General features: G+C 37.1%; 1 protein-coding gene and 1 long non-coding RNA gene across 6 annotated transcripts; both read right to left on the bottom strand.

The window, feature by feature from the left end:
• Positions 1 to 561: 561 nt before the first annotated feature.
• Positions 562 to 5,993, bottom strand: LOC143890251 (large ribosomal subunit protein eL32z). 5 transcript variants are annotated; one of them, XM_077394856.1, is made up of 5 exons: positions 5,845 to 5,993; positions 5,205 to 5,299; positions 1,732 to 1,913; positions 1,425 to 1,596; positions 562 to 807 (listed from the first exon to the last, which is right to left on the bottom strand). In XM_077394856.1, the coding sequence occupies exons 2-4, from the start codon at positions 5,292 to 5,294 to the stop codon at positions 1,467 to 1,469; spliced, it is 402 nt and encodes a 133-aa protein (XP_077250971.1). In that variant the 5' UTR covers positions 5,295 to 5,299; positions 5,845 to 5,993; the 3' UTR covers positions 562 to 807; positions 1,425 to 1,466. The 5 variants fall into 5 exon arrangements, with proteins under 5 accessions (XP_077250971.1, XP_077250972.1, XP_077250970.1 ...); XM_077394857.1 differs by having other exon boundaries at positions 562 to 802; XM_077394855.1 differs by lacking the exon at positions 562 to 807 and having other exon boundaries at positions 1,272 to 1,596.
• A 2,982-nt stretch (positions 5,994 to 8,975) lies between these two features.
• On the bottom strand, positions 8,976 to 9,952 carry LOC143889239 (uncharacterized). Its single transcript, XR_013254799.1, has 3 exons — positions 9,749 to 9,952; positions 9,611 to 9,660; positions 8,976 to 9,224 (listed from the first exon to the last, which is right to left on the bottom strand). It is a non-coding gene; the product is annotated as an uncharacterized LOC143889239 (long non-coding RNA).
• Between the last annotated feature and the right edge of the window lie 2,392 nt (positions 9,953 to 12,344).

The following is a 12,344-nucleotide window of genomic DNA, read 5'->3' as shown; positions in this document are numbered from 1 at the left end:
TTATACCAAATCCTGCAATCCCTTCCGAGATGAATTCTCATGTTTCAAAGCTTTTCAAAGTTGCAAACTTTGATTTGAAACCGGTTTGCCCCCAATTTTAACAGTTTACTTCACTGAGGTAAATTTTTAGGGTCGACAATTTGATTTCATTCCACAATTAGTGTAGGAAAACAGCCTATCAAATATCTACAACTCCCATGCTGATCATTTGTTCTCTCTTATACAGACTGGGTCTCTATAACATGTCTGCCTACAATTCATCACTGGTTTCATCTGTCTTTGGACTTGCATACCTCTAACAATTTCCTTGACTTACAAACCACAGTTAGTCCAACCGATTGTGAGTGTCAAACCTATTATTGGCCCCAAAATTACGTTTAAATTTGAGTCCAATAATCGTTTGGCACTCACAATCGGTTGTCATAATCTTAAAACGAACAGGGCATTAACTTTCTCTTCATAATCATCTGCTTTCCTCAGCAAGCTTTCTATCTTCTTAGCCAAAGATGAATTCCAATCAAAGCTATTTTGGGCTGGCATTCCAAGATGACCAAACAAATGGAAACATCAAGTCCACACATTCAATAGGACGGGAAATATCTATAGCAATCCTGCAAAAGCTTACAGTTGCACAATAATACAAATGTTATACAAGCATATCGGATTACTCCTCCAACTTATCTTCTAATCAATCTTCACAGCATGGGAAGAAAATTCAGGACTAGAACACAGCAATCACCACAGCAGACACCCATTCTCTTAAAGTAACCACCACTGTAGCATCTGAACAGAAAATGATTTCCTGCTCTGCACAATAATACAGATGTTATACAAGGATATCGGATTACTCCTCCAACTTATCTTCTAATCAACCTTCACAGCATGGGAAGAAAATTCAGGACTAGAACACAGCAATCACCACAGCAGACACCTATTCTCTTAAAGTAACCACAGCTGAAGCATCTGAACAGAAAATGATTTCCTGCTCTGCACCCCCTTTCCCTCCCATTAAATGCTCTCTCTGGGAATTTAGCCAGAATTAAATTGGAACACTTGATTTGCTTTAGATGAAACCAATTCGATAAATTAAAAAGATAATGAATCTGATCATCAGAGACATCCGGCACATGTCAAGTTTACGGGAAATGGTATACCAAACCTCGGTGAGATTAACATGGACTAACAGCAGGTTAGAGGACTGATCCTCTTACTGTAGGATATGCATGAAAAAAAAACATCCACCATCAAAGACTTAACTCAGCACAGAGCAGTACCAAAAGTCACAACAGTTAATTACTTCATCACAGAGCTTACATACTAATAACCAAGAAAACCAAAGTTCACTCAAAGAAAATCAGAAAATTTAACTAATAGGTTTAAGGACATGAAACACTCCAAAAACAAAATTTGCAAATTGAAAGTACCAATCTAAAGCAGCATTCTTCTAAATGCACTACTATCCGCGCTCATTCATCCTCCTGGCTGCGCAACCTCGCCAGCTTGTTTGTAACAACAACATCCAGCTGTGCCGCTCGCTCTACAATCTCTTTCCGCTTCCTTGTAGACACATTGTGTGCAATCTCAGCACAGTAAGTCCTGAATTGCATCAACAGCAAATATAAAATATGGAAACTGGTCTTATAATGGTAACGATTAGATATATTGTTATAGAAAAACGGAAGCTCATATTTTTAGTTTGTTTTTCCAAAAATTATAAAAGAGAATATGTACCTGTTATGCATCATCAACAGTTCAAGCTCTTTGACATTGTGCACCACGAATTTCTTGAAGCCATTAGGGAGGTAGTGTCGAGTCTTCTTGTCTGACCCGTATCCAATATTGGGCATCAATGTAACTCCCTTAAACTTCCTCCTCACGCGAGAATCAATACCTTTCGGTCTACGCCAGCTTGGCTATCACAATGCATTACCATCAACTCTAGTGCTCATTGGAAAAATAAAGTTGACAGAAAAATAACTTCGGTGTTTGCAACTTGCATTTTAGTTTCAAAAAGCATTGATAAATAAAAGACTAAAAGTTTAGCGCAGATCATTTTGGCAGTTTCTTGAAAAGTGATGAGCACATTTATGTGTGAATTATAGGTAGAAAAATCATGCATATTTCATGTTTAGAGCGGTACTGCTAAGGTTTTGTGTCGTTTTTCGTGTTTTAGGGTATCATATGGATTTTCCAAGAAAATGAAGCTAAAGAGATGAAATTCCAAAGAAAAATTCAAGAGAGAGAAAAGTTACCAAAAGACGGTGCAAAGTTGCCAAAATTGTGAAGCAAAAAGAAGAAGTTTGAGAAAGCTACCAACAATTGGTGGAATTTCAGAAATTACCAACTACACGTAGTGGTTGCCAAAAATACAAGAACATTGCCAAATTTGTGTCTTTTCTTGGGGTTTGAAAATAGAAGGGTAAGAGGGCTATATATCAAAGTGAAGACTCTCTTTACTCTCTTGTTCTCTCTTTTTTTTTTCAAGTTCTTTTTCCATCTCTTACATCCTCTACCTCCAAGGCCATTCCAACTCCAATCAAGGGTGACACAAGAAAGGAGAAAGGCATGTCTCAGGCTTAAAAGGCAAAAGAATAAGTTTTTGTTCTTGTTTTATTTAATTTCCAGATTTTATTTATGTAATTTGTCTTAAGTTTAATTAGTGAAAGCATCTCTCTTTACTTTTCTTTTCAATTTGTGATTGATGGCACTTCTTTTTCTCTCCTCATGGCACTTCTTTTTCTCTCCTCCCTCTCTTCTATTTTATCTTTTCCTTCTTTTTCCATGAACAACTAAACCCATGAAACCATGGGGAAGGGAAGGAGTTTTGATTAAATATTTTGATGCATAAAATAACATATATATAGGTGGTATAATTGTTTTATCCCAATCAATCATGCCATCGGCTTTCCCCGTTCGTATGATTGATTGTTGATGGAGTAGATTATATACCCCTATATATTCTTTAAAACTTGTTAGATAATCAATAACAACTCATGAAAAATGACATATTTCGATCTTATCTTCCATAGACCTTGTTTATCAATTATATAATGAGTTAAAGCAAAAATTTGGTTTAATTAATTATCACAACCGGAACCATGGTGGATTCCAGCCCCTAAGTAAGTTTTTAATTTATCTTTTATCTCTTAAACTAATCTTGGTTTTAGTTATCTTTTAATTATAGGTTCCAAGTATGATTTTCCCGTTTTAATGTTGTTAGTCAATTTTGAAGCCAATTTTGGAGAGGTAAACGACCAAATTAGGAAAAATCATAAACATAAAATTTGTAGATCTTTCAAAATCCTTCGAAATGAGTACTTATGAGTTAAAATCCGAGTTTAGATGAGTGAGATACGACTGTTTTAGTAAACAGTGTTTTTAATTCCATATTCTGAAATTCAGATTTTAGTTTTTTATTTTCTAATTAGAATAGTTTTAATTTGTTTGTTAATTAGAACTGATTTCTATCATTAATTAAAACTGAATTTTCTTATTTAATAGGTACTTAATAGAATCATTAAAATTTGGTACACTTTGCCTAAATTAGGATTTTAAATCCAAAATATCTTAGTTGAATTTGATTCTTAGATTGAATAGAGTATGCACTTACATATAGTGTTGGCTCCGAGGTCAAGTCCACGGAAATCCTGAGATTTTGCCAAACAACATTATATCATAACTAGTATTCTAATCGGTCCAAGAATATGATTGACAACTAGATTTCTCTTCCCTGAGTTCGACTCGTGACTACACGTGACCCGTGCACTTGTGGTTACTTTTTAATATAACAATCAAAAAGCACAGGCAGATTTCAAAAGCCATTGTTAGTTCTATACCTGCTACCAAAATTCAACTCATACAAGGGGTGCAGAATGCAAACAAGCCATTAAGGAGAAACCCAACAAATGCAGAATGTTGGCTAGAAACATCAGCAATGGTGCAGTTCATAGTCAGTGTGCAAGCTTTGCCTTGAATGTGCATTTGGACCTGAGATACAACCCAGAGGCACTCTTTTCTTTGGGCCTTCGGACCTTGAAGGGGCAAAGCTATCCTTCGGACTAGTGTTTCAAAACGTGGATGTTGGTCAAAATGCGGCCAAAGCAAACCCTAGTTGACTCAGCGCAACGTGGCTGTGTACTTGGCTGACGCAGCCGAGTACTTGGTTGAGAGGGTGGAGTACATGGGAGAATCAAAGGAATGTTGATTGACATTAGAGGGCAAAATGCAGATTCGGACTACAACACGGCCAAGGTAAAATGGAGCGACTTGGGTGACTCAACAATGACATGGGAGTTTTGAAACTGTGCTTGGGACCTTACTCCTCAAATGCATGTGGAAACACTTGCACCTGAAAGGCAAGTGTAAACATCTTCCATCACTAAAAAATAATGGGAACACACTCCACAAGGATATAAATCCTTGCATAAGCTGGTTCCTTGGATTGGCTAACCTGCTCGTATAGTATACCCCATCCATTGGTGTTGTTCTTAAAGTGAACAGAGGATAGCAAGCCTATCCAAGGATAAAATAAACCCTGTCTTGCTATCCCCATGGAATGGGTCTGTTCTTCACAGGAATAGAAACCCTTGGATAAGATGTTCCTGGGATTGGCTATCCCACTTGGATAGGTTCAGCTTGAAATAGGGGTGCAAATTGGGTCGGGTCAGGTTGAGCTTCTGCTAAAAAGTAAATTGGAATCAACCAGAAACCCGACTGTATTTTACAGTAAAACCTCAACATGAGTTGTACCCAAGCTTGAAACTATCTTGTCTGCCATTCATCAATTTTTTTTCCAGCAATATTTTATCCAAGAACAAAGGTCGACGTGAACAGATGTTAGCAATTCTATCTGTTAGAAATGGAGCTAGGGTCCTTTTCAAAAAAAAAAGAAATAGAGCTAGGGTTAGAATATAGGAAGAAGAAGAGGAATGGAGGGATGGAGTGTCTCCACTAGGGAGCTCCTCATGAATATGACGTATATATAGACCCACACTAGGGCAACAATGTACAAGGACTACAACCCCCCTAACTACTACAAGTAATGTCTAAACTACCCTAATACATTATTCAACACTATCCAAGGATAAAACATAGTTAACTAATAAGCCATTTCAGTAAACTAGTAATACAAAAGGGAAAATAGAGTTATTAAAAACACATTTCTAGATAATACAATAACTTGAATGGATGAGAAAGAAACATACCTTGACAGAGACCTTGCGGTCGCTCTGTGGCCTCTTGAACTTCTTGACGCGCTTCTTGATGATCTTCTTCGTGAGCAGAGGCACCGCCATGGCTTCTTCAAAATCCAATAGCTAAAGAAATAAGTTTTCCACAAGCATTTCAAGATAAGAATGTATAATAACAGGAAAAAAAAAAAAAAAATCCCCGAGATTTCAGTGTTATAAATGGATATCAACTATAACGAAACCCTAATCGCTACAGAAAGAAGAACAGATCTCGATTTCACATAGCAAAGATCGTAAATACATTTCAAATCTGCAAATATCATCAGAAACTACTCACTTTCTACCTGTTGAACAGATCTGATAACCTATAAATGAATGATATAAAAAGCTTAAAATAAGAAAAGGAAACCTCCAGAAGAATCTAACAGGGTGAAAAATCGGAAGAGATTCAACGAAACGAGAAGAAAATTTAGGGTTTTTCAATATAATAAGCAATAGTTTCTCATACATAGAATCCATTGATGCTTTCATGAACTGAATAAAAGAAAACAAACGAATCAAAACAATAATTCAAAGTAACAAAGAACGAACGAATCGAAAGAGGGGGGGCGAGGGGAGAAATAGACACCCCCCCCCCCCCTGAAAATACCCTTACCTTTTTTCTTCTTTCTACTTCTTCTTCTTCTTAGCGGCGGAAGTTCGGAGGCCTTCTTACAGCCGAGGAGCGTGAATGGAGTAGGTTAGGGTTACGAAACCATTATATGCTCTACCTTTTTTTTACAGAAATACCCTTTCGAAGATTTTTTGTGACATGATCCGATCCGAAGAAATTTCGGATCCAAACTAAGGGTGCAACTGGGGTCAGGCTCAACCCGAAAAAAAATCACAGGTTGGGTTGTGTTTGAGTCGGGTCGGGTTCGGGTTGAGGAAGTTGAACTTGACACATGTCAGGTTTGGATTCGGGTTGAGGAAGTTGAACCCGATTTGAGTCGGGTCGGGTTTGGGTTTGAGTTAAGGTGTCCGGTTGACCCGACCCTCATCAATACCCGACATTTTAAAAAAAAAGTATTTTTTATTTTTTACCATTTTCCTGTATTGTTTTTCTTATAAAATAAAAACTAAATGGGGAAAGATATCGGCGTAATCGGGTCAACCTCGAATTGGGAAATCAACTCGGGTTCGGAGTGACGGTTTAGAGTTTCGGACTAGGTTCAACCCTGATCCAAACTATGTTCGTGGATCCGCTGGTACCCTTGTCCAATAAAATTTAGATTCGGAAGATCCATTGGACTGTCTAGGTCCACTGACACTACAAATTAAAAGGGGATAAGGAAATGAAATGATATCGACACAACTATGTTTTGTTATTTGCAATAATGCATCTTGTCTTTTATAAGTGTTTAAAGAGTTGGCAAAAGTTTATTACAGTTCCCAGAAAGCTCTTACAAGCTATTGAAAAACGAAAAAATAAGCTAAGATCGTGCACTTATTAAAACATTAAGGAATTCCTCTACTCTTTCGAGTGCATAACGAGAAACGTAAAAAAAAATCAAAAATCTTGTTCCGCAAATGCCTGTTTTACAATTTTATCCTTATATTTTGACTAAAAAATATGATTTTTTTGGGTTAAAAACATGTGATTTTGTCGCATGTTCGGCAAGGCTTCTCATTCTTGCTGGAAGATTCAGGTAGAAACGGACTAATGAGAATATGCAAAAGCGACTCTCGGTCACTCCGCATAATCTCATCATCTACTATCGCAAAAACGAAGAAAAAAATGGAAACAGCCTCCATAGGTCGTAGATCTCGAAAAACATTTTTCGGATTTACTTGCTTTTCTCATTTTGCACCTACCAAATCGATGGTAATCATTGTTATAATGGTTGCCAAACATGAGAAGCCTTGCCGAACATGCGACAGAATCACATTTTTTTAACACCCTGAGTCTTTACCAATTGAACTAAGGCTCAACCCTTGTCTCTCCCAGTGTGTTTAAATTTAGATTTAAGAACAAAAACAGAAAATTGGGATTTGGGAAGCTGATTTCCTGAGACCAAAAAAGATATAAAACCAAGAGTTTATTTTATATTCTATAGTCTCTTAAGTGTCTTGGCTAATAATATATATTTAGGGAAATGATATCAGCACAACCTTATTTTGATATTTGCACCCATCTGTCTTTTCTTCTTTAAATGCATCGTGAGAGCTTTTCGGGAAATAAAATAACCTTTTAACAGCTCTTCAAATACTCTCATGTAGAAAAATAACCTTTTTCTACAATAGTCTAGATGATTGAAATTAAGAAAATGTTTCTAAAATGGGATTTGCTAGCATCCATCGCAAATGGCATTTCACAGATGGTCTGCCGCATATCAAACCAACCACCTCGTGAATGAAGACAAAAGCTGCTGAAAAGTGAGTCTGTGTGGCCGACATACCATCTGCCAAATGCCTTTAGCGATAGACGCTAGCAAATCTCTTCAAGAATATTAGTAGAAAAGGAACAACAAATTCGTGAACTTTTTTACTCACGAACTTTTACACATTCATCCCAGAGCATACATTTAGGGCATGTTTGGCTACCATGAATTGAGGGATGATAGATTGAAGGGGACCATTGCAAAAACCGGTTAGAAGGGCGCTCCTATTGGTCCTTGGTCACAAAGTGCACCTTATAAGGGCACGTAAAAATAGAAAATGGCACTGACCAAAAGAATAATAAATGCACTTGTTGCTAAAGACCAATAGAAGCACCCTTGTAACCGGTTTTTTTGCTAGGGGTGCCCTTCAGTCTAGCATTCCTCTCATGAGTTTTGTCCGTGGAATATTCATATTAGCTTATCCAATGGTGAGGGAGGGTGGGAGAGGGACTGAGTGAGGAGGATATGAAACTCCTAAAAAACCGAGGAAACGAAAAACTCTACACAGAATGTGCTTGATGGTGAGGGAGTCTCATAGAGGAAGAGACCCGGATCACTTCCCATTGTTTGGTTGTGAGTCTTGTGACCTGAAATGAGCACTCATCACTGGAACGCAAACCATTCGTGGTGTACAATAAATTAGAACCGACATTTGCAGTGTAACAAATCCATGTTAGCATTGAATGCTAGATTTCTTCCATTTCCATTATTGAAACTGATTTCTTCCTTATACTACAACAAATCAATGTCACCATTCAATGCTCGAATTCTGTTTTTTCTATAATACTGTCCTTGTATCATGATTTCAATTTTCTTCATCTAATTTTTATTTTCTGGGGTTGATCTACGACTACAATCAAGCACGACTTTGTAGATCCTTACAAAACTTCTTCTCTCCAAGGTGAAATACTCAAAATCTCATCTCTTGAACATCAACTAGCATCCTATGTAACATGGACTTTTTGTGAAACAACCAATTACTCCAGAAGCTTAAGCTATAAGAGTTGGTGTTATTTGATCATTTATATCAAAACTCCTCACTTGTAGCCCCTCTATTTGGGGTTACAAGTACACGTGGCACATGTGGCCTCTCTTTTGGGTTGGACCTACACGTGTATTTTTAACATCAACGCAATAGCTCTGATACCATGTGAAACAACCAATTACTCCAAAAGCTTAAGGTGTTAGAGTTGGTGTTATTTAATCATTTATACTTCAACACTCCCCCTCACGTGTGACGACACTTTTTTGGGGTTGGCCATATACGTGAATTTTTAATATTAATGAGTTGTTGGTTCTTCAACCCAGAACATCCCTTAGGACAACAGCTCTATTACCATGTGAAACAACCAATTACTTCAAAAGCTAAAGCTGTTAGAGTTTGTGTTATTTAATCATTCATACTAAAACAAAAGCCTCACATCTCTTCAATATATTAAGCACTTTTAGAAGATTCTAGAAGCAAGCATGAAGCATGTATATACAGAGACAAGAGGAGTTATGGGCTTCTTTGTAAGTTGCTATTTCTAACTTGTACTGGCATGGAATTGCTGATAGGATTCGGCCCTGAATGCACTTCATGCAACTCTTCATAGTTGCCTTCTCCCGTCAATGGCTGAAAATGAGAAAAAAGGAGATTGTAAGCATGGTTTAAAATTTTGATTTCGGTACCGATTTCGGACTTCTGGAAAACCGAAATTTCGACCGAAATTTCGTACTCTCATATGAAATTTCAGACCGAAATTCTGAAATTTCGGCCAAAATTTTGTAATGCTTTTTTTTTTTTTTTTTTTTTAAATGCATTTTCTCAAAATTTCTGACTGAAATTACCGAAATTTGGTAAATGGCAAAATATTAAATTTCGCCAAATACCGGTTTTGGTCCCTGTTTTCGGTCGAAATTTAAAACCATGATTATAAGTAAATTCTAAATAAATCAAATATAGAAAGGAGAGAGGAACACATACAAAAAAAAAAAAAAACAAAAAACAAAGAAGCCAACCTGGTCTTTCAACCCTGCTAATGATTCACTTTTTATGTCAATCTCGACATCTAACAAACAAAAAAAGAAAGAAAAGAGAAACCAATTAGTGCATGGAAGAAGAGAGAGAAAAAAATCTCACATTCTCTTCCTTCTTACCTTTGATGAGTGCTCTTATGGATAGAGATGGATGGATGAAGAGGGAGAATATAAGGAAGATGAGGAGAGGGGATGAGAAAGAAGAAGAGAGGACTCTGACCATGTTTATGAGGAAGAAGGAAGTTGGTTTTGAAGGATAAGGAGAAAGGGTGATGGGTGTAGGGGCGGAGGCGGAGGCACTTATAGCATGAGGGCCCCCCCCTAATGACTTGAAAAATCTGGCCCCCCTAATGACTTGAAAAATCCCTTTTATAATGTATGGATGTACATGCATGCTAAAATAGTTTAGTGGCCATGGCCCCCCAATGACCATTGCAGTTAAGTGTAAATTAGTCCGGCCCCCCTAAGTGTAAATTCCTGGCTCCGCCCCTGGATGGGTGGATATATAGGGGAGATGGTTTAACAGCGGGGAGCAAGGAAGATCGGAGTGATGTAGGTTTGGAGACAAAATCTGGAAAGGTGGTGTATTTTAGTGCCGGGGGGGCGGGGGTGGTGTTAATTCTGAATAATAAGACGAGGGAATTGAATTTTGGATGGGTTGATGCCTGCTATTTTTTTTTTCTTCTACATATGATAATCATCACCAAACCTATACTTACAACCAAAAAAGCATGCATGCTTTCATAATTCAAGATTTAGTAAGGCTGTTTGGATGCATAGGAAATTTTTATTGGGAATTTTTCCATGGAAAATGAATTTCCCACAATTTGGAAAACTCATATCCATGGAAGTTTTTTTCCAAATAAAAAAAAAAAACTCAGGAATTCTTTCGTGGAAGAATTCAAAGAGACACTTCCTTTTTGTGAAGGGGTATTTCCATTTGAATGGATGCCTTCATGTCTTTTTATCTTCCATAAAAGAAGGCTTGAGATCCCATTTTAAAAAAGACATTCTCCTCTTTTACTTTTCTATATTTCTGGTTTTTTCAATCGCGGGTTGCTTTGAACTTGGGGTGGATCCCTTGTTCTTAGTGTTGGCATTGTATCTTCAAGGCTTATTCCCTAATACCCACCTGCATAAGCGGGGAAATTAAAATCTTTAAGAGTAACATTCGGCTTGACTTGCCGCCTACTCGGGGTGGACATGGTTCGGTTCGGTTCTGGGTATTCGGTTTTGGGGCATACCCAGAACCGAACCATTTATAATCGGTTCCCTAAAATTGGAATCAGAACCGAACCACATAAGTTTGGAACCGAACCGAATCAGAACCATATATAATCGGTTCGGTTCGGTTTTGGGTTTACCCAACCTTCACCAAATGTAGAGTTTTTGCCTAATCGTTTTTATAATCTATTCAGTTCGGTTCAGTCCTGTTTATATATGAACTACAAACACTAACAAGCACAAATTTGGGATAATCAGGCACACATTTGGGCAATGCAAAAATTATATATGAACTACAAACAGCCACAAATTTGGAATAATTTGGCACAAATTTGGGCAATGTAAAAATTATATATGAACTACAAATTTGGGCAATTCCTAGTATCCCTTAAAATTTTAAAGTCAAAGAAACACGTTAAAGCTGGGTGAATTAAATGGAGGAGGGGTGATTTTATCAAATGCCTAAGTAAGTAAGTAGGGTCGGTTCTCAGTTCGGTTCTAGGTTCCGGGATCTCAAACCCAGAACCGGACCGAATTTCCACCGGTTCCAAATTTTCTGAACCGGAACCGAACCATATATAGCTAGAACCTAACCGAACTGAACCAAATGTGCCGGTTCAGTTCGGTTACCCGGTTGAACCATGTTCACCCCTACCGCCTACTTACCATTTACTAATCTTCTTTCATTTATTTTAGTATTTTTTTTAGGGAAAATCATTAAAAAAATGCAAAGTTTATGCGAAATTGTGAACAAATGGTATTGATTTGAAATTTATAAAAAAGGTGTTGTCATGTGAGAGAAGATGGCTTTTAGGACAAATATACCCCTCCTACCTCTTTTTTCTCTCCAGCTTTTTGCACCTATCCCTATGCACTTAGTACCTTCTCACCTACCACCTTCTTCTTCCTCAAGACTTTTCTAACGTGGAAAACTCCATGGAAGGGTTTTGAAGGTTGCCATTTACAACAGGGTTTGGTAATCATGAGGGTTTATTCATGATAAACTTATCGAAGCAGTGTTACAAAATGCAAAGAAAATGAATTTTGAGCTTAAAACTGAATTTTGTTGTTTGCCCCATTTTCAAGATAAATCCATTTTCTTTGCATTTTTTTATTCTAAAACATCAAAATCAAGCTTCAATTTATGGTTGCCTGCATGACACTAAGATCACAATGTATATCCCTATTATCCTTCGAATTTTTACTCAATTTGAAAATAAAAATCTTTGGAATTATCCTTATTCTACTGGCTTCCGTCGGAAGTCCGAACAAAACTTCGGACTTCCGACGAAAGATAGTCAAACTTTGTAGTTCGGTAATTGTCATATGTTAGTGCATCATTTTGGTATTTTTCGTAATTTTAATACTTTGCTTCCATTTTTTTGTAATTTTTCATTTAAAACTTAGCACTTCAGCCACAAATCCGTAATGATTATTATTTTTTGCAAGTAATGATTACTATTTTTTGCAATTATGCTTTTGCTAGTCACCT

Source organism: Tasmannia lanceolata, unplaced genomic scaffold (genome assembly GCF_043159265.1).
Source record: "Tasmannia lanceolata isolate RefF3 unplaced genomic scaffold, GAP_Taslan_0.1 ptg000013l, whole genome shotgun sequence".
Classification (NCBI taxonomy): domain Eukaryota; kingdom Viridiplantae; phylum Streptophyta; class Magnoliopsida; order Canellales; family Winteraceae; genus Tasmannia; species Tasmannia lanceolata.
This window is presented reverse-complemented; position numbering and strand designations above follow the sequence as displayed.